Source organism: Sorex araneus, chromosome 6 (genome assembly GCF_027595985.1).
Source record: "Sorex araneus isolate mSorAra2 chromosome 6, mSorAra2.pri, whole genome shotgun sequence".
Classification (NCBI taxonomy): Eukaryota; Metazoa; Chordata; class Mammalia; order Eulipotyphla; family Soricidae; genus Sorex; species Sorex araneus.
This window is the reverse complement of record NC_073307.1, coordinates 84,395,560-84,416,502: the sequence shown is the minus strand read 5'-3', so window position 1 is coordinate 84,416,502 and position 20,943 is coordinate 84,395,560. Positions and strand designations below refer to the sequence as shown.

The 20,943-nt window shown below is 60.3% G+C and overlaps 1 protein-coding gene across 2 annotated transcripts; it reads right to left on the bottom strand.

The window, feature by feature from the left end:
- Nucleotides 1-116: 116 nt before the first annotated feature.
- Nucleotides 117-19,196, bottom strand: ITFG2 (integrin alpha FG-GAP repeat containing 2). 2 transcript variants are annotated; one of them, XM_055141833.1, is made up of 12 exons: nucleotides 19,001-19,196; nucleotides 7,660-7,755; nucleotides 7,396-7,437; nucleotides 7,117-7,288; nucleotides 5,294-5,433; nucleotides 4,891-5,039; nucleotides 4,485-4,582; nucleotides 4,297-4,353; nucleotides 4,126-4,217; nucleotides 3,299-3,416; nucleotides 1,623-1,796; nucleotides 117-1,052 (listed from the first exon to the last, which is right to left on the bottom strand). In XM_055141833.1, exons 1-12 carry the CDS (start codon nucleotides 19,094-19,096, stop codon nucleotides 919-921), a joined length of 1,368 nt encoding a protein of 455 aa, XP_054997808.1. In that variant the 5' UTR covers nucleotides 19,097-19,196; the 3' UTR covers nucleotides 117-918. The 2 variants fall into 2 exon arrangements, with proteins under 2 accessions (XP_054997808.1, XP_004610653.2); XM_004610596.2 differs by having other exon boundaries at nucleotides 4,297-4,350.
- Between the last annotated feature and the right edge of the window lie 1,747 nt (nucleotides 19,197-20,943).

The following is a 20,943-nucleotide window of genomic DNA, read 5'->3' as shown; positions in this document are numbered from 1 at the left end:
CTTCTGGCGTCCTGCTCCCTGCACGGAACCCAGCCCTCCAGCCCTCCCGGGGGAGAGGTGGGCACTAGGCCCCAGGGCACCCTGCCCCCAGCTGCAAGCAACAGATTCGGGCCGTCTCCTCTCCGCCCGCTTTCATTTATTCCAAAACTGCTGGCTGAGATGCCACCCCCACCCCCCGGGTATGCAAACAGCCACCTGAAAAGCGGCCCGGCTTTTCAAGGCCCCCAGGGCCAGGGTGCAGCGTGCCACGCGCGGGTGTCCCACCCCGTAGGCGGGCAGGGCCATCGCCCCTGCACACGAGGCAGCGCGGAGCCACTCACAGGGGTCAACGGAGGTGAACCACCAGACTCGCCGGGCGCACGGAGGGCCGGGCTGCAGGGGTGAAAGCCAACCCCGCGTGCCAGTCCCGGGGGGAGGGCTCAAGTCGGCGATGCCCGGGGCCACGGCAGCGGCGAGGGGGAGGCAGCCCGGGCCCCTGCCCGACCACGCTGCTGTCCCTCCCCAACCTCCCCCAAGGGTAGGCAGCGTGTGTGTGTGTGTGTGTGTGACCCCACGCCACCCCTGGGCACGGTGTCTGGTCCCCTGAGCCGCAGTCGGGAGTGGGTCCTGGGTGGCCCCTCCGGTGAGTCCCAGCCCGTGCCCCGACCCCAGTCATCTGTGCTGTCCCGCAGACAAGCCCGCTCTCCTGCGAGGGCGGGGGGCTCTCGGCAGGGCAGGCGCGGGCCCCATAGCCCTGCGGCGCCAAAAGGACACGGGTGGTGTCGCGTGTCGCTTCTTCCACCAGGGAGCACCCGTGAGGGCTATGCGGTCCCACGGGTCCCCCGGGGGCGCCATTCGCAGGCTCCTCTGGACCAGGTGGGCCCTCCTCCTGCCAAGACCACAGCCCTGGGGGCCGTGGGGGAGGGGGTCTCAATCGGCTCAATCCTCTGCGGCGTCCAGGCCGGCCCAGCTGGGTGGGGTCCGGGGGCTGGCGGGGGCGCCCTGCAGTGGCTGATGCGGATGGTACAGGAGCTGGTGCAGCAGGTTTCGGGCGGCGGGGAGGTCGCCAGGGTCTGAGGGGGGAAGCACGGGGGGTTGGCAGGCCAGGGAGACAGCACAGACGGGGCTCGGGGCGCGTCTTGCAGGGGACAGAACCCCATGGGGGCCCAGCAGGAGTGACCCCCGAGGGCAGTGCCAGGAGGAAGCCCTGGCAGGGGTGGCCCAAAGCTGAACGCAACAGGGTCCGGCGAGACCGGGAGACGGCACTGGGGTCAGGGCGGCAGGGCACTGGGGCCAGGGCGGCAGGCCGTGCGCGCCAAGGAACCCAGGCCGACCCCCACCGACCACACGGCTCCCAAACCCCGAGGGGGGCCCCGAGCGGGCCGCCAGCGCGGGCTCAGCCGGGCGCGAGGTGCACGTCCGGCCAGCTCAGGACGGACACCTGCGGCCAGAGTGACTGCACGGCGGGGCAAGGGGAGGGGGCACCTGGCTTGGGCTCAGGGTCCCCCCCAAGCACCGCCAGAGGCGAGTCCCTGGAGTGAGGGGGAGCACTGCGGGTGTAGACCTGTTTGTGCGGGCTGGGGGCCCACTACCGGGGGTGCCCCGAGCACCGAGGCCCTGTCCTGGCCGGTGCCGCCGCTTACCCACGCCCAGCTCGGCCAGCAGGCGCTGGTACTCGGGCTGGGGCCCCAGCACCTTGAGCAGGTTGGTGGACTCCATCCGCTCCAGCCGCACCTCCCAGTACACGTAGATCTTCTGGTTGAAGGTCACGTACACGAAGCAAGGACTGTTGTGGCCCTCTTTGCACGCGTACAGCCCTGGGGGGGAGGGGGCAGGACAAGGCGAAGAAGTGTGGGGGCCCGCAGTGGGTAAGACAGCGGCGCGGCCCCCCACCCGCCCCGAGACGGCAGGCGCCACAGCCCTGACCCACAGGGCACTCAGCACACGGTGGGCTGGCCGAGGGGCGCCATTGGAACAAGAGCTGGGGCCGGGGAGCCGGTGCGGGGAGGGAGGAGGTGCTTGTCTGCGGTCAACCCCGGTACCACATCTGGCTCCCTGAGCACTGCCAGGAGTGATCCCCGAGCCAGCAGCAAGCCCCGAGCACTGTCAGCTGGTCTCCGAGGAAGCTCCGGACCCAGGAGTGGCGGGGACAGGGCCGACCGTCCCGGGGGCAGAGAGCAGGGCTCAGGTCGTGGGCGTGTGGGACCAACCCCCACAGGCCGCTTCCCGCCACACCTCAGCGGCCAAAGCTCTCCTGGACCCCCCGGAGACTCCTGCTGCCACCGAGGTCTCGGCCGGGCAGGAGCGAGAACGCCCCGGGCGGGCGTTCCCCAGAGTTCTGACGGGGTCTGTGGGGAAGCGCTTTCCCAGTCTTCACACCCCCCCCCACCGCAGCCTCACAAACACTCAGGCGCGGGGCGGCCGGGAGGGCGACCGTGGTTCAAGCTCAGGAGTAATTCCTGAGTGCAGGGCCAGGAGTCACCCCCGAGCACGGCTTGGTGTGGCCCCGAAGCCAAAGCAGTAAAAACCGTGAAAGGGAAAGAGTGATTCCTAAGCGACCGGAAGAGCCTCTAGGCCCTGCTGGGTGTGGCCCCCAAGCCCAAATAAACAAACACAACACTCAGAGATGGAAAGTCACTGTCCCTCACGGCCCCTGCATCAGGGAAAAAGGCGAGTGCCCGGCCCCAGTGCCAGCCACTAACCAGAGGGCCAAACGTGTGTGTGTGTGTGTGTGTGTGTGTGTGTGTGTGTTCATGTCTTTCTCTGTTTGTGTGTCTGTGTGTCTCTGTGAGTGTGTGTCTGTGAGACTCTAGGTGTGTGTGTCTGTGTTTATATGTCTCTGTTTCTTTGTGTTTCTGTTTGTGTGTCTGTGTGTCTCTGTGTCTGAGTCTGTCTGTGTGAGACTGTGTGTGTCTGTGCACATGTATCTATGTCTGTATGTTTCTCTTGTGTTTCTGTGTCTGTGTGTCTCTGTGTCTGAGCCTGTCTGTGTGAGACTGTGTGTGTCTGTGTGCATGTATCTATGTGTCTCCGTATGTTTCTCTTTGTTTCTGTGTTTGTGTGTCTGTGTCTCTGTGTGTCTGTGAGACTCTGTGTGTGTTTATGGTCTGTGTTTGTGTGCCTGTGTGTCTGTGTTTGTGAGACTCTGTATGTGTGTGTGTGCATGTGTGTGTGTCTGTATGCTTCTCTTGTATTTCTGGGTTTGTGTCTCTGTGTGTCTGTGAGTGTCTGTGTCTCAGACTGTGTGTGTGATAGTGTGTGCGGGGTGTGTATGTGGACTGGCGGCAGGGGCGTGCTGAGGGAGCAAACGGCCGCCCACCTGCGCAGAAGGCTCGGATGTTCTCGTCCACCTGGAAGCGCACGACGGTGCGGCTCTGGTCGATGATGTACGTTTGTCCGTCCCAGGCACAGGCCACCACCTCCTCCTGCCCGTCGCCCTGGAAGGGGCCCAGGCAGGGGCCGGCTCAGAGGGCTGGGGGGAGTCGGCAGCCGCGGGCCACTGAGAAGTCCTCCCTGCGAGGCACCGCGGGGCGGCCAGCCCGGCCCTGACGTCAGGCCGGGAGCAGACAGGCGAGGCAGACAGTCGCCCTCCCGATTTCATGCTCTCGAAACAGGAGCTTACGGAAACAAAGTGATCCTCCAGATCCCCGGGCGGCCGGAGGCAACTCAGGACACACAGCCCGGCTGCCGGCCGTGAACTGCAGCCCCACCCCCACCCCCGGGGCCCCGCCGCCCACAGCGCAGAGAACCGTGACGGGGGAGAAAAATAAAGCGCATCCGGCGCTGGGACTGATAGGCTGGCCGGGCAGGCCCGCAGGGGAAGGGTCACTCTGCAGGGAAGGCCAGCTCCCGTCCAGCAGGGCAGTCAGCGACGGGGCTGGCTCGGGGGGCCGGTGGGCGGCCACAGCCTCGCCCTCACCGCCAGACACGAGCCACCAAACACTCTGCGCCCTGGAGCCCGGGGACACAGCCCGGGCGCTCCCCGACGGCTCACAGGTGGCAGTGCCCGGGCTGCACGGCCTTCCCGCCCCGCCGGGCCCAGCGCCCCGGCCCCACCCCAGCAAACGAGATGCTGGCAGAGCGGGAGCCGGGGGTGGGCGCTGCCGCCCTCGGGAAGGGTGTCGGGGGACGGCGGCCCCCACCCACCGTGACGTCCAGTTTCTCCAGGGCGAAGAGCTGGTGGTCCACCTGCACAGACCACAGCAGTCTGTCGGCCCCCTCCATCAGCTTCAGCGTCCCTGCAGCGGGGAGAGGGGCCAGGTGGGGGGGCGCGACCCCGGGGCACGCCGCCACCCCTCCCCCCGCCCGGAAACTCACCGTCCAGCGTGCAGAGTGCAAAGAGGCCAGAGCCGGTGCTGTCCGGGGAGTGGCCTGCTGGCGTGAGCAACGGACGGACACAGAGGCACGGGGAGGGCCGGGCGAGACCAGAGCGGACGGGGTGAGGGGACGAGGCGTGCGGGCGGTCCCCCCCGCGGCCTCGCTCGCTGCATGCGACCCCCACGTACCTCGCCGGATGTTGCCGACCAGGTGGGTGGAGACGTTCTTGTTGTGGATGCGGCCAGACGTCTGGTGCAGCACGACGTCGCGGGCAGCCGGGGCGTCCCTGCAGGGAGCGGAGGGCCACGGGGTGACCCCACGGCCCAGATCCCCGGGGCCCTGGGCGGGCTGCAATGACTCTGAGAGCCTCTGAGACGTGAAGCAGCCTCGACAGCGATCGCTCAGTCTGCTGGGCGCGTGTGCCCAGCCGCAGGTGGGCGCGGAAGGGCGGCAGCCCGTCGATGTCTTCTGGGGAGCACTGGGAGGGGGAGCCCTGTGTCCCTGGGGCCCCCTGAGAACCATCTCCAGTGGGACACAGAACCGAGGCCGCCCCCAGGCTCCCCCCGTCACCGAGCACAGGCTGGCGCCCCTTACCTGCTGGCGTCCGCGCCCCCCTCGGAGGCGGCAGGGGGCCCGGGGTCCTTGTTCCAGGTGCACAGGAGGACGGCGTAAGCACAGCCGGGCTGCGACACCATCAGCTCAGGAGTGCCCAGGGGCCCCGGCATCACGGACAGACTGTCCACCTGTGCCAGGGAGGCGGGGGCTGAGCGGGAGTGGAGGGGAGGGAGGCGCCTGCCTGGTGTCACCCCCCACGCGGGTGCTGTGGGGACCTGCCCTGGGATCCCTCCTCACTGCCGCCCACTCACGCTGCCCGCCGAGACCCCGGGGAACAGACCCCCCTCTGCAGGGCCGCTTCCTCCCTTCCTTCTTTCTGCCCCCCCCAGCCCCCGGCCTTCCTCCCTGTTCTGGGGGCCCCGCGCCACGCCCGGCTGCTCACCTGCCCCTCCAGCACCCACTTCTTGAGGGACACCAGCTGTCCGGCCAGGTGGTCGGTGCCCTCGCCCAGGTCCGTCCAGCGGAAGGCTCGGACCACTCGGTCCGTGTAGCCGAGCAGCAGCTCACAGCGTCCATCCCCGTCTGCAGGCAGAGCCCTGGGTGGGCGGGGAGCCCCCGAGGCCCCTCCCCTTCCCTGCTAACTTCACACCTGGGCCCCGCAGCTCTCCTCCCGCCTCACCCCTCCAGCCCCGCTCCCGGCACTTCCCCATCTTCTCTCGAAAACACAACCCGCGGGTCCTGACTCTTGCCCTCCGACCACCTTCCAGACGGACGGAGGGAGGACGGTAATATTATCTGGACTCGATTAACTCCCCGGTGACAAAAGCATAGCGTTAACTGTCTTCTTGTGCCCCTACGAAAAGGACATGGCTCTGAATTAACTATGCAAAGGACTTAAGGAGAAGAGAAACACAGTATTTACAAGTCAGGAGAGCACAAAGAAAGGAGTTGCAAGGAAACACAGAGGAATGGGAGCACTGTGATGGGAGTAACCCAATCAACCCAAGCTCTGTTCTCTCGACCTAAGCCTCAGGTGCCCTTACTTCCCAGCACCCCCAAAGGCAGGGTCCTGAGAAGGTGCCATAAGGCTTAACTGTAAGAGCTTGGTCACGGACGGCTGCTGTCATGATCCAAAAAGCAATAACTGGATTCGGACCCTACTGGGGTCAGGGATGAAGGAAGTCCGTGCACTGGGGAGGGCGTCTGCCTGGCACGCTGCTGACCGGGTGTGGTGCCCCGAGCCCTGGGAGGCATGATCCCTGAGCACAGAGCCAAGAGCAAGCCCCCACTGCCGGTGTGGCCCCAAGCCCTCCCCCCAATGAAAAAGTAAAAACTCTGTTGACTGCAGCACCAGGGGCCACAGGGGAGCACAGCACTGCCTGCTGAGCCGAATCCCAGCCCCGTGGGCTCGTTTTTGTTTGCTCGGGGCCGCCCCCTGGCTCTGTGCTCAGGGACCCTCATGACAGGGGGCTCAGGGGGCCACCCAGGGGGCTGCGGATGGAACCCAGGCAGCTGCCTGCAAGGTAAGCGCCCGCCTGCTGTTCTAGGGCGCCAGGCCCTGTCTCATTGTCTTTCCGTTATTTCTGTCCCTTCCGAGCAACGGTCCAGGAAGGGCAGCAAAATATTTGTTTCATTTTGGTTTCCAGCCACACCCAGCGGCACTGGGGGGTGGAGGTGGGTCCAGGCGGGGACACCTACACGCAAAGCCTGTGCCCCTGCCCTCAGAGCTCTCTCCCGGGCCTCAAATTCCTTTTTTATTTTTTTTTGGGGGGGATAGGGAAGGACACACAGCAGCTGTGTGCAGGGGCCGCGCCCCACGGTGTGCGTAATGCAGGGAGCCGGCGGTGCTGGGGGTCGCACCCGGGACTCCAGCCTACACCGCCGCCCTCGGGGCTCTCCCTGGCTGGCCCCCAGCCCCAGTTTCCATCTGTGCCACTCCCAACGGCAAGTGCCGTGTGCAGAATCACAGCCGATTTCAAAGTGCTCAAGGGGCCGGAGCGAGAGCACAGCGGGGAGGGCATTTGCTCTGCGCGTGCCCGACCGGGGTCTGATCCCCAACACCCCACAGGGCCCTGAGCCCCCTGCCCGGTGCGATTCCGGAACGCAGGGCCGGGAGTGACCCCTGAGCACCGCTGGGTGTGACCCAAAGACTTTAGGGGAAAAAAAAGGGGGGGGACCACAATTTCACAGGAAGTACCGACCCGAGAGCCGGAGGGACTGCCGGCCCCTGCCCCCAGGCCCCCGCGCCCCAGGCCGCATGCCCACCGATGTCTTGGATCAGCATGCCCTTGGTGTTGGCCGGGACGTGCTGCTTGAAGACCGGGCGCTGCTCCTCGGCCGCCGGCGGCTCGTGGTGCCCGGACGCATCGAGGGCCTTGGCGGGGGTCAGGTCACACAGGTGAAACCAGCCTTCGGCGCTGATGGCCACCACCAGGTTCTGGGAGCGACAGAAGCGCAGGGGGGAGGCTCGGGGGGGGGGGGGGAAGCAGGGGTGCAGGCCCTGTGGGTTGGCGCCCAGAGGTCAGGGGTCCCGCTCGTACTTACCTTCCCTTTATTGCATACGTCGCCCACCCCCACACAGGTCAGCTGCGAGAGGAGAGAGGGAGGCTCAGGGGGGCCCCGGGAGGGGCGCCGGGACCCCCTGCCCTCCAGGGCCCAGGGGCCAGCTGGTTTCTGATGGCCATCACTTGCCCCTAGTCACCGCGCCCTGGAGTCCAGGGGGCGAGCGGGAGCTCCCGGCGAGGCCGCGCCTGGTCCAAGCCCGGGCCCTGTGTCCCTCCCCACAAGCCCACGCCGCTGGGGACTGACCATGCCCTGGCAGGAGCAGGTGTGCCACGGCCGGCTGTCGTCGTTCTTGTACACAGACAGCTTCCCGCTGGTGTCGCCCACCACCAGTTCATTTAACTGCAGGAACAGGGGGGAGAGAGAGAAGAGGCAGACAGTGAGATGGACGGACCCCGGGGGACCACAAGGCCCCAACCTGAGCCTTCCCCGACTTCGTCACAAATATATTTTTTTTTGGGGGGGGGCACACCCAGAGATGCACGGTGGTTACTCCTGGCTCATGCACTCAGGAATTACTCCTGGCAGTGCTCAGGGGACCCTAGGGGCTGCTGGAAATCGAACCCAGGTCAGCCACATGCAAGGCCAATGCCCTCCCCGCTCTGCTATCGCTCCAGGCCCTCGTCACAGATCTTTTGGGTGTGGGGGCAGGAGAGATAGTACATCGGGTCGGGGGGCTTGCCTTTTGCACACAGCTGATCTGGGTTCGATCTCCCCACCCCCCAGATGGTCCCCGAGTGATCCCTGAGCCAAGAAGAGGTCCTGAGCACCAACTCCTGTGTGGTTCCCCCCAGAAAACAAAAAACCAAAAACAGCAAAACAAGAAACAAATGAGACATGCTTTGGGGCCGGAGTGATAGCACAGCAGGGAGGACGTTTGCCTTGCATGTGGCCGACCCAGGTTCGATTCCCAGCATCCCATAGGGTCCCCCAGCACCTCCAGGAGTCATTCCTGAGTGCAGAGCCAGGAGGAACCCTGAGCATTGCCGGGTGTGACCCAAATAGAGAGAGAGAGAGAGAGAGAGAGAGAGAGAGAGAGAGAGAGAGAGTGAGCTGCTCTGAAGACACCCCCCGGGGTCCACACCTGGGGAATCTAGCCTCAGACATGCTGACGACTGACATGATCCCTCCACCTCCCGGCCCAGCTCGACTCTTGCATCTCAGCAGGTCTGAGTACACAGGGAACGGGGGTGCCCGCGGGCACAGCGGGCAGGGGTGCAGGGCGGCAGCATTCACACTCTGGGCCTCCTGTGTCTCGGGGGGCAGCTGAGCTCTCAGGAGGGACTCCCCCCACCCCGCCGCCTGGACAGAGCCCCCGGACCCTGACGTGGGGGCGTCCCGGCAGCTGCCCCCGCCCCCCCGAGGCTGGCTGCCCTGTCCCGGGGTGAACGTGATCATAAAGTGGCTGCAGCCACCACTTCCACAAATAGCCGCCTGACTTCCCCTCAGGAGGGCATCCAACCCCCCCTTCCTGTGCTCAAAATAGAGTGCGCTAATATCTGATTTTCAGGAGATTTTGTTCCAAAGACAACAAAGATGGAGCAGATGAGCCGTAAGGAAGAGCCGGAGATGGTGCTGGAAGGCTCCGGACACCCGCCCCGCCCAGCGCACAGCAAGGGCACCCAAGGGGGGCGGGGCGGGCGAGGGTCAGGATTCAGCCCATCAGCCTCGTCCGTCTGCTCCTGCAGGCCTGCTGTCCCTCGGCACGCGGCTGGCTCGCCGGTCTCTTGGGTTTCTTCGCCTCCTGTGTTCTCTTGAGCACATCTCCCCTCCCGTATTTTCTCTCCCCTCAGGTATTTCTAAATAAGATTCAATAAAAACTATGTTGCTAAAAATTTTTTAACTATGTTGCTTTACTAAAAAAAAATAATAAATCAAGTAATAAAAAAATAAATTTTTTTTCCTTTTTGGGTCACACCTGGCAATGTTTAGGGGTTCCTCCTGGCTTTGCACTCAGAAATTACTCCTGGTGGTGCTCGGGGGGACTATACGGGATGCTGGAAATCAAACCCCGGTCGGCTGCATGCAAGGCAAATGCCCTACCCGCTGTGCTATCACTCCAGTCCCCCCCAAGAAATTTATTATTTATTTATTTATTTTGCGGCATATCCGGCAATGCACAGGAATTACTCTTGGCTTTAGCACTCAGGAATTACCCCTGGCGGTGCTCAGGGGACCATATGGGATGCTGGGAATCGAACCCGGGTTGGCCATGTGCAAGGCAGACACCCTACCTGCTGTGCTATCGCTCCAGCCCCAGAAATTTATTATTAAATCCATTGGAATTTAATAATAGTGACTGAAGTTAAATGCAAGATTTATTATTTTTTAAGAGGCATGGAAGTTTGCAGGGCAATTCTACCTCTGAATCATCGCTGTCACGGTATCACTGTCATCCCGCTGACACTGTCATCGATTTGCTCGAGCGGGCACCAGTAACATCTTCATTGTGAGACTTGTGACTGATTTTGGCATATCAAACACGCCACGGTAGCTTACCAGGTTCTGCCGTGCGGGCAGGATCCTCTCGGTAGCTTGCCAGGCTCTCCGAGAGGGACGGAGGAATGGAGAGGGATGGAGGAATCAACCTGGGTCGGCTGCATGCAAGGCAAATGCCCTACCCGCTGTGCTATCACTCTAGCCTCTCTGAATCATAAAACACATCTATTTAGATCTGATCTGCTCCAGCTGAGAGGTCAATAAGGTGGCTCTATAGCCTGGGGTTTTTTTTTTGGGGGGGGGGGACTGGGGGCTACCTCCGGAGGTGCTCAGGGGCTGAACGAGGGTGGAGCAGGGGCAAGGCAAGCACCTGAGCCCAGAACTACACCTCTGACCCTGAGCCTCGCTTCTTACGGAGAACCCACATGGGAATATACATGAAACTGACCGTGAAACATTCACTAAAGGAAAATAAAATGCACGAAGCTGGCGGGAGAGGGCGCTCGGCGGGCCGGAGGGCCAGGCTGGGCCCCCCCAGCACCCGGACTCCTGGCCACTCCCAGGAGTGACCCCGAAGCACAGAGACCACGCGCAGCCCCTCGGCACGTCGGGCGTGGCCCCAAACCAAACCAATTCACTGACTCATTTGGGGCAATACCTGATGTGCTGAGGAATCGCTCCTGAGGGTGCGGGGGCCACAGAGAGTGCTGGGGACAGGAGGTGGGGGGGCAGCCGCACGCAAGGCCAGTGCCTGAAGCCTGTGCTACTGCAATGGCTCCTAAAAACAAAGTAACTTTAAAAACAAATGAAACGACCCCTAAGGAGCCCGAGGCGTCGTGCAGCGGGTGCAGCCCCCAGGTCTGATCCCGGCACCCCACAGGAGCCAGAGTCCCTCCGGGAGAACTGGGAACTGAGCCAGAAGCACCACCGGGCGTGGCCCCAGGACCACACAGAAACAGCCAAAACACCCGACCCCCCCAGCCCCACTGGGAGCAAACCCCAGGTAACAGGGACGTCTATCTCACAAGGCTGTCGGCAGAGCCGTGCACGGAGCAGCGCCACGGAGGGCTCCCATCGAGACGGGGTCCCCGTAGAGGGGGCAGCTGGCTTCTGCCACCGCACACCCACGGCGGCTTCTCCCAAAACAGGACTCGGGGGACCATGCGGTGCCACAGCCAAATGCGGAGCTCCTGCCCACAGGGCATGTGCTCCCACCAGCAGAGGATGTGCTCCCTCCGGCAGGACATGTGCTCCCACCGGCAGGGCACGTGCTCCCACCCACAGGGCACGTGCTCCCACCCGCAGGGCATGTGCTCCCACCCGCAGGGCATGTGCTCCCTCTGGCAGGGCATGTGCTCCCTCCGGCAGGGCATGTGCTCCCTCCGACAGGGCATGTGCTCCCTCCCGCAGGGCACGTGCTCCCACCCACAGGGCATGTGCTCCCACCCACAGGGCACGTGCTCCCACCGGCAGAGGATGTGCTCCCTCCAGCAGGGCATGTGCTCCCTCCCGCAGGGCACGTGCTCCCACCCGCAGGGCACGTGCTCCCACCCGCAGGACATGTGCTCCCACCGGCAGAGGATGTTCTCCCACCCGCAGGGCATGTGCTCCCTCCGGCAGGGCATGTGCTCCCTCCGGCAGGGCATGTGCTCCCTCCGACAGGGCATGTGCTCCCACCCGCAGGGCATGTGCTCCCACCGGCAGAGGATGTGCTCCCTCCAGCAGGGCATGTGCTCCCACCGGCAGGGCACGTGCTCCCACCCGCAGGGCACGTGCTCCCACCCGCAGGGCACGTGCTCCCACCCGCAGGACACGTGCTCCCACCGGCAGAGGATGTGCTCCCACCCGCAGGGCATGTGCTCCCTCTGGCAGGGCATGTGCTCCCTCCGACAGGGCATGTGCTCCCACCCGCAGGGCATGTGCTCCCACCGGCAGAGGATGTTCTCCCACCCGCAGGGCATGTGCTCCCACCGGCAGGGCACGTGCTCCCACCTGCAGGGCATGTGCTCCCACCCGCAGGACATGTGCTCCCACCGGCAGAGGATGTGCTCCCACCCGCAGAGGATGTGCTCCCACCCGCAGGGCATGTGCTCTCTCCGACAGGGCATGTGCTCCCACCCGCAGGGCATGTGCTCCCACCGGCAGAGGATGTACTCCCTCCGGCAGGGCATGTGCTCCCGCCCGCAGGGCATGTGCTCCCTTCAGCAGTGCCAACCCCACCTCCACCCGCACTTCTGTTTTGGTTTTGTTCTGCATTGCCAAAGATCGTTTTTTCTTTTTGGTTTTTGGGGTCATAACCAGAGATGCTCAGGGGTTATTCCTGGCAGTGCTTGGGGGACCCTATGGGAGTCGGGAGTCGAGCCCAGTGGGCCGTGTGCTGTACTCACCGCTTCAGCCCGCCGTCACCAGAGAAACCCTAGGAGTCAAGTCCTGAGCACTGCTCAGGGCGCGGCCCTAAAACCCAAACCAAAGGCATAAAACACACTAGAGAGAGAGGGAGGGAGAGAGAGGGAGAGAGAGAGGGGGGAGGGAGAGAGAGAGAGAGAGAGAGGGAGACAGAGGGAGAGGGAGAGAGGGAGAGAGAGGAAGGGAGAGGAAGGGAGAGAGAGGGAGAGGGAGATAGAGAGCGAGAGAGAGAGGGGGAGAGAGGGAGAGAGAGGAGAGAGGGAAAGAGAGAGAGGGAGAGGGAGAGAGAGGGAGAGAGAGAGGGAGGGAGACAGAGGGAGAGAGGGAGAGAGAGGAAGGGAGAGGAAGGGAGAGGAAGGGAGAGAGAGGGAGAGAGAGGGAGAGGGAGATAGAGAGCGAGAGAGAGAGGAGGAGAGAGGGAGAGAGGGGGAGAGAGAGGGAGAGAGAGGGAGAGAGAGAGGGAGAAAGAGGGAGGGAGAGAGGGAGAGAGAGAGGGAGAAAGAGGGAGGGAGAGAGGGAGAGAGAGAGGGAGGGAGAGGGGGAGAGAGAGAGGGAGAGAGAGGGAGAGAGAGAGGGAGAAAGAGGGAGGGAGAGAGGGAGAGAGAGAGGGAGGGAGAGGGGGAGAGAGAAAGGGAGAGAGAGAAGGAGAGAGAGAGAGGGAGAGAGAGAGGGAGTGAGAGGGGGAGAGAGAGAGGGAGAGAGAGAGAGAGGGAGTGAGAGGGGGAGAGATAGAGGGAGAGAGAAGGAGAGAGAGAGGGAGTGAGAGGGAGAGAGGGAGGGAGAGAGGGAGGGAGAGAGAGAGGGAGAGAGGGAGAGAGAGGAAGGGAGAGAGAGGGAGAGGGAGGGAGAGAGAGAGGGAGAGAGGGAGAGAGGGAGAGAGAGGAAGGGAGAGAGAGGGAGAGGGAGGGAGAGAGAGAGAGAGAGAGGGAGAGAGAGGGAGAGGGAGGGAGAGGGAGGGAGAGAGAGAGGGAGAGAGGGAGAGAGGGAGAGAGAGGAAGGGAGAGAGAGGGAGAGGGAGGGAGAGAGAGAGAGAGAGAAATCCACCTCCTAGGCCAGACGCAGCAGGGGTTCTGGCGCAATTCCTGGCCCCACTGGGTCTCCCACACGGCTGCTTATGTCCCCCCTGAAAAATTTATGACCTTAAAGAGTTTCCAAGAATGAGGCTTACTCAGCTTCAGAAGATGGACCATTGACCATTTTCCTCTTAAAGACTTAAGACTCAAGGCCGTGCACTCTCCAGGGGGGCATATGACGTAGGCAGGCGGGCAGACAGGGAAGCCCCTCCGCAGGCAATGGCAGTCAATTTCCTGGAAGTAATAGTCCTGGAATGGCAAAAGCCAACCCTGCAGAAAACAGGAACTAAGGCCTGGGAAGACCCTCACGTGGCGCCAGCAGCAGACCCAGAGAAGCTCCAACAGAACAAAAGGCCAGGAAAGGAATTTCAGAGAAGACCATCACCAGGGCTGCAGGGACAGCACACAGGTAGGGCGTTTCCCAGCATCCCCTAGGGTCCCCGGAGCACTGCCAGGAGTAATTCCTGAGTTCAGAGCCAGGAGGAACCCCTGAGCAACGCTGGGTGTGACCCCCCCAAAAAAAACCTCCAAATAAAAACTGTGTATTTCGAAAAAAAATAATAATGGGGCTTATAAACTTTATATACTACTTTTTTTTTTAAAGCTACTAATTTACTGGAGAAACAGGACAGTGGGGAATAAGCCCTGGGCATGTGGCCCAAAAATTCATTTTAATTTAAAAAAATTAATGAAACACATAATATTGCAGAACTATGTTTGTAACAACGCAATGAACTTAGGAAAATGCAATTTCCATAAAAATCTGGTTCTAGGAAGCCGTGAGGAGGGGGAAGGGATGCATTTCCCCCCCCTCATGCGAAGAAGACGACCAGATAAAGCACATTTAAAATGCCTTTCTATTTTACTATTCTAAGAGTGTCCCTTGATTTCCTCATAAAATTGTGCTGCTGGGCATAAGAAGAAATGTAAAAGTCCAGAAAACATAACACAAATTTATGAGAGTAACTTTCCACCCTGGAGGGAAGAAAGTCGATACATAAAATGCCTTTTCATCATAGCACAAGGAGGCTGGAGGATGGGGGTGGAGATGTTCTTAGCCTGGGGTCTCTGCCGGAGGGGGCGGGAAGGAGCGCAGGGGGTAACGATGAAATGCAGGAGACCAGCACGAAGGCAGCCGGGCAGAGAGGGAGCAAGGCATGGCAGGTCGGGCGCTTGCCCTGGGCATCACCATTGTGGGTTCCCTGACCCCCCCAAAAAAGAAGAAGATGAGATAGTGGGTAGGGGGTGGACAACAAGGGGCTTTGCATTAAAAATGTGAACAAGGGGCTGGAGCGATAGCACAGCGGGGAGGGCGTTTGCCTTTGCACACGGCCAACCCGGGTTCGATTCCCAGCATCCCATAGGGTCCCCCAGCACCATCAGGAGTCATTCCCGAGTGCAGAGCCAGGAGGAACCCCTGAGCATCGCTGGGTGTCACCCCAAAAGAGAAAAAAAAAGCCATGAGCATTGCTGTGTGTGGCTCAAAAACAAACAAGCAAATATATATATATATATATATATATATATATAGGTGGGGGGAAACTCCAACAACAATAGTGAGTTTTGTGTTGAAATATGGAACGTAATCAAGGTAAAGAGAAAATGAAGTGAAATTCATCAGTTATACAGTTGGGGGTGGGGGGGCGGGGGGTATACTGGGGTTTTTGGTGGTGGAATATGGGCACTGGCGAATGGATGGGTGTTTGAATACTGTATAACTGAGACATAAACCTGAGAACTTGTAACTTTCCACATGGTGATTCAATAAAAATTAAAAAAAATATATATATATATATAGGGCCTGGAGCAATAGTGCACAGCGGGGAGGGCGTTTGCCTTGCACACGGCCGATCTGGGTTCGATTCCCAGCATCCCATAGGATCCCCTGAGCACCGTCAGGGGTAATTCCTGAGTGCAGAGCCAGGAGTAACCCCTGAGCATCGCCGGGTGTGACCCAACAATAGCACAGAGCGTAAGGAGCTTGTGGTGCATGTGGCGGACCCAGGCACCCCAGAGGTGTGACCCTGACCACTACTACGTGCCAAGAATAAGCCCTGAGCACAGGCAGAAGTGGCTCAAAAATATAACCTCCCCAGCAAGCTACCGAGAGTATCTAGCCCGCGCGGCAGAGCCTGGCAAGCTACCCATGTGTACTGGATATGCCAAAAACAGTAACAATAAGTCTCTCAGTGAGAGACGCTACTGGTGCCCGCTCGAACCAATCAATGAGCAACGGGATGACAGTGACAGTGACCTCCTTCCTGTGGGGGATGGGAAAGAACCAGTGAGACAGCGCAGGGGGGGTACAGCATGCTTGGCAGGCTGCTGACACTGGCTCGGTCCCTGGCACCAGACAGGAGTGATCCCTGAGCACTACCAGGTGTGGCCCAACACCCCCCTCCAACCTCCCCCCAAAAAAGGCAAAACGGTGATAATGTTACACCCTAAACAGCCCGGGCCACACTGCTGCTCCACTCCTTTTTTACACGTTGTTCTTTTAAGCGCTGGGGGTGGAACCCGCGTCCCCACGGGCTGTAACTTTTATACACTTTAATCAATGCCTCTCCTGCCGCTGCTGCTCGCAGGGCTCTCGCGCGGTCTGACTGGGGAATTGTGAGAGCTGGGGCTTTGGCTCATTCTTTCAATTCCCAGAATCAAGTCGAGTCCTTGGCACCTAACGGGCAGCTCCACAGACAGCGGCAGGAAGCCACAGCCAAGTGCCCGCAACAAGGCCAACACCTACCGTTAGCGGCGTGAACAGTTCTGCTTTACTCCGGGAATTTATTTAAATCGGCAAAGGGTGGCCGGGCGATAGTGCAGTGGGGGAGTGGGGGGCGCGCTTGCCTCATACACGGCCAAGCCAGGTTCAACCCCCAGGATCCCATAGGGTCCCCCCTCCCCCACCAGCACCACCACGAGTGATTCCTGAGCAAAGAGCCAGGGGTAAGAAGCCCTGAACACTGCTGGGTGTGGTTCCAAAACCAAAAACTAAATTGGAAAAAAAAAAAGGGAAGGACAGCTGAGTGTTAAAAAAATTTTTTTAAATTATTTTTCAAGGGTAGAAATACTTTTTTCCTTTTTCGGGGGTTTGTTTTTGGGTCACACCCGGCAATGCTCAGGATTTACTCCTGGCAGTGCTCAGAAGACCATATGAACTGCTGAGGGCTCATAATCGCCAGTGCTCAGGGCTCACTCCTGGATCTGTGCTCAAGAATCACTCATGATGGTGCTCAGGGGACTATTTACCACACTGGGAATGAAACCAGGATTGGCTGCACCGGGAGGCAAGCTTCTGAACCTCTGCACTACTATTCCTGTCCACTAATCATCATCATCATCATCATCATCATCATCATCATCATCCCATTGATCGCTGAATTTCTCGAGCAGTCTCAGTAACGTCTCCATTCGTCCCAGCCCTGAGATTTTAGCAGCCTCTCTTTACTCGTCCTTCCCAACAGTGCCGCATTGGAGGCTCTTTCAGGGTCAGGAGAATGAGACTGAGCATTGTTACTGGTTTTGGCATATGAATATGCCATGGGGAGTTTGCGAGGCTCTCCCATGTGGGCAGGGAACTCTCAGTAGCTTGTCAGGTTCTCCCAGAGGGAGAACTAAGCTAAGGGATGTGGCCGCACGCTTCTGGGAGCTTGGTGTTATAGTCTCTGGATGTTGGCCGTTGATGGGATTACATGGCGCTGGGGGCAGTCCCTGGGTGTGACCGCCTAGCTACTGGAAAATGGGGAATCTGGGTGGAAGAGGCCCAGTCCCAATCCGAGCAGGCTTGGAGGTTTCAGCCCCAGGTCCCACACACCTGGGTTCCTCTGCCGGTACCTTCATGCTCGTCTGAACGTGTGGAGAGGGGCCTTGAGCAAGGCTGTGGCTAGGCTCTGGAGGTCTTCGGCTGCTGGGAGCTCTGCTCAGGGCGGGGAGGGAAGCTGGAGTCCACCCACTCCGAGGGGCCCCGGGGAAGACTGCCAGGCGTGGGGGCAAGAGACTCTTTGCGTCGCTCTCTTCTGGGAGCTTGGTGTTATAGTATATATAACCTCAGCTTCCCTCCCCGCCCCGAGCAGAGCTCCCGACGGCCAAAGACCTCCAGAGCCCAGCCACAGCCAGCTCAAGGCCCCTCTCCACATGTTCGGATGAGCCTCATGCATGAAGGAACCGGCAGAGGAACCCAGGTGTGTGGGACCTAGGGATGAGATCTCCAAGCCTGCTCAGATCGGGACTGGGCCTCTTCCACCCAGATTCCCCATTTTCCTGTCCACTAATATTTTTAATACTTCTGCAATTCAGCCAATGGCTTCAAGTGGTGGTGCATGGACATGCCTTACATGTGCAAAGTCCTGGATTTATCCCCATTTGGCCCTGCCCTACACACCCCAATACAGTGTGCACCTCTCCCCCGACACACACACACACACACACACACACACACACAAGTTCGTAAGGGTGAGTTGAAGAGATTATCTCAAGTGATGGAGCACATGCCTAGTCCTGGGGTTCCCTCTCTGACCCAGGCACCCCTGGGTGAAGCACTGGCTCTGCTCCCCCTTCCCCTCAGCATCTCAAGAGCCAGCCCCTAATCTGTATATTTTATTCACAGCCAGCAATGCTCCGGGGTTACTCCTGGCTCTGTGCTCAGTAATTGCTCCTAGAGGTGCTCTGGGGACCACATGGGGACGCGGGAAATGCAATCCGGGTGCAAAGCAAGCGTCCTAGCCACTGTACTATCTCTCGGGCCCCTTGCTGGTTCATTCATTGGTTCCGGAGTCACTCCAGGCAGTGCTGGGAGGTGGGGGTGGACTTCTGGCAGTGCTCGGTGCCGGGGACCACATGCGGTGCCCGGCTCTAGCTGGGATCGGCAGCATGCAAGGCAAGGTAATGCCTTAACTCCGGTACTATGTCTCCCGCCCTGTCTGTTGTTGCTGATGTCAACTGGCACGGGGGCCTGAGAGATAGTGCAGCGGGCAAGGCGTTGCTTTGCACGCGGCAGACCCTGGTTCCGTGCCTGGCTCCACCCAGGGCCCCCCCAAGGACCGACAGGAGCAACCCCTGAGCGCAGCGCGGGAATAAGGGGAAGCGGGGCCCACAACAATAATAATGGGAACTGGAATGAAAGTACTTTAGGTTGTGTGTTGGGCCCCATCAAGGACGCAGAAACAAGACAGGGAAACTTGTGATGGTGACGGCACCCGATGCCAGGCCTGGAGGGGCGGAGGAAGGAGGATCTAGTGCAGAGGCTGGCGCACCCGCGCCCAGGAGGGCGTTTTTCCTCTAATTCTGACGTTTGGACCCAGGGATCGGAGAGGGGACGCCGCTGGGGGCGGGGCGGTGCTCAGCGCTCCAGACGCAGGGAACCGGGCCGCCGCGTGGGCACGACAGTGGACCGGGCAGAATTTCGGTTATGATTGTGCCCGAAAGCAAGGGGCAGAGCCCGAGGCGTCGCGTGGGGCCAGGAGCGAGCCCGGCCCGCATGTGGCTACCCCGCCCAACGCCGGCTGCCGCACTGCGCAGGCGCGCGGCACCGACCGCCCCGGCCCCGCCCCCGCCCCGCCCCCACCGCGCCTCCCGCACTGCGCACGCGCCCGGCACCGGCCGCCCCGGCCCCGCCCCCCGCCCCGCCCCCCGGCGCCGCCGCGCCGCGCCTCCCGCACTGCGCATGCACTGACCGTATCGTTATCGACGTCTCCGAGGCAGATTGCGTGCGGGAAGAGACTCCCGCTAAAGTCCAGGGCTACGCGCTGCACATAGCTGACCGACCTCATCGCACCGCCCTGGCCCAGGCCGCCGGGAGCCCGCGAAATCGCCCCCGAGCCCCTCCCGACAGCCGCCCGAGCGGAAGTTGCGTCACCACCCGAGCGTCCAATCCCAGCCTTCCGCCCTCAACCTCGGCCAGGAGGCGGGCCCTCGGAGCCCTCGGGGCTGGGGCGGGCCCAGCCCGTGAGTGACGGGGCCGTAGCCACTCCGTTTCGCCCGAGCGCTGCAGAGCCGGAGTAACCCGTTCGTGACCGGACGGGTTTCCCTGGCAACAGGGTTTACTCTAGAGCTCCGCTTAATAACCTTGACCTCCCCTCTTTTTAACCCTAGCAATGAAGAATCCTCACTCACACCATCCCTGAAGTTCATAAGAATCGTAGTAATGATTATGATTTCTAACAGTTCATAAAAAAGTAAAGGGATGCAGCTTATCCCTAGGGAGTTGTGAATGCAATCCAGTGAATTAAGCCAGCATTAGGAGCCCCAACAACAAAACAGAAATAGAAAATGCCAAGTGGTCCTCGGACTGTTTCTGGGAAAATTTTTTGCTTCTATTGGCTTCTGACATTTTTGTTGTTGTTTTGTGTTCTATGAGAAATGATTGCTGCAAAGCACTTTTCACATATTTTGCCATGTAATTAGCACAGTAATGTTGTGAACTTATTCCAGTTTTTTGGTTTTTAGTCTTAGAGTCACACCCGGCGGTGCTCAGGGCCTCCTCCTGGCTCTGTGCTCAGGGATCACTCCTGGTGAGGCTCGAGGGACCTTACCGGATGCCGGAGATGGAACCTGGTTGACTTCGTGTGATGCAATCACCCAACCCACTGTCCTATTTAGTTCCTGACACATCTCTAAGTTTAGTCTTCAAGTTCAAGTTAATTTTCATATTGACTTTTCATGGTGCAGCGTCTGGGCTTGCTTTCAAAGACTAACCTTAGTGGGAGAAGTACTGAGGTCAGGATCGTTTCCCCAAGGGTAGGAGAGAGGGGTACCATATTTTGTCCCTAGAGGTCCCAGTGGGTCTGACAGCCTAATAAGGTGGGAACAAGGCACAGCAGGCCAGGACAACAAACGAGCCTGGGGACAGCACATACAGCAGGTTCTGTTTCCAGTGGTGTGTGGTGGGTTGGCTTGCTCTCTTCAATGGATCTGGGACCCCAGCGCTTTCCTGGTGCCTTAACACAGGATGTCACTGGGGCCAGAGAGGTTGTACAATGGGTAGGGCACTTGCTTTGCCCACAGCATACCCAGATTCAATCCAGGCATTCCCTATGCACCCCCCGCCCCCACGCACAGCCAGGAGTAATTCCAGAGTGCAGAGCCAGGAGTAACCCCTGAGCATTGCCAGCTGTGGATAAAATAAATAAACAAGCGAATTAGGGGCTGGCTCTTGAAATGCTGAGGGTAAGGGAGGAGGGCGCAAGGCGAGTGCTTGAGACAGACAGAACCCCAGAGACAGAACCCCAGGACTAGGCATGTGCTCCATTACTTGAGACAATCTCTTCAACTCGCCCTTTACAAACTGGGCGTATGTATGTGTCGGGGAGAGGTGCACACTGTATTGGGGTGTGTAGGGCGGGGCCAAATGGGGATAAACCCAGGACTTTGCACATGTAAGTCATGTCCATGCACCACCACTTGAAGCCATTTGTTGAATTGCACTGTCACTGTCATCCCGTTGCTCATCGATTTGCTCGAGCGGGCACCAGTTATGTCTCTCATTATGAGACTTGTTGTTACTGTCATTGACATATCCAATACACCACGGGTAGCTTGCCAGGCTCTGGAGTGTGGGCTAGATACTCTCGGTAGCTTGCCAGGCTATCCGAGAGGGACGGAGGAATCAAACACAGGT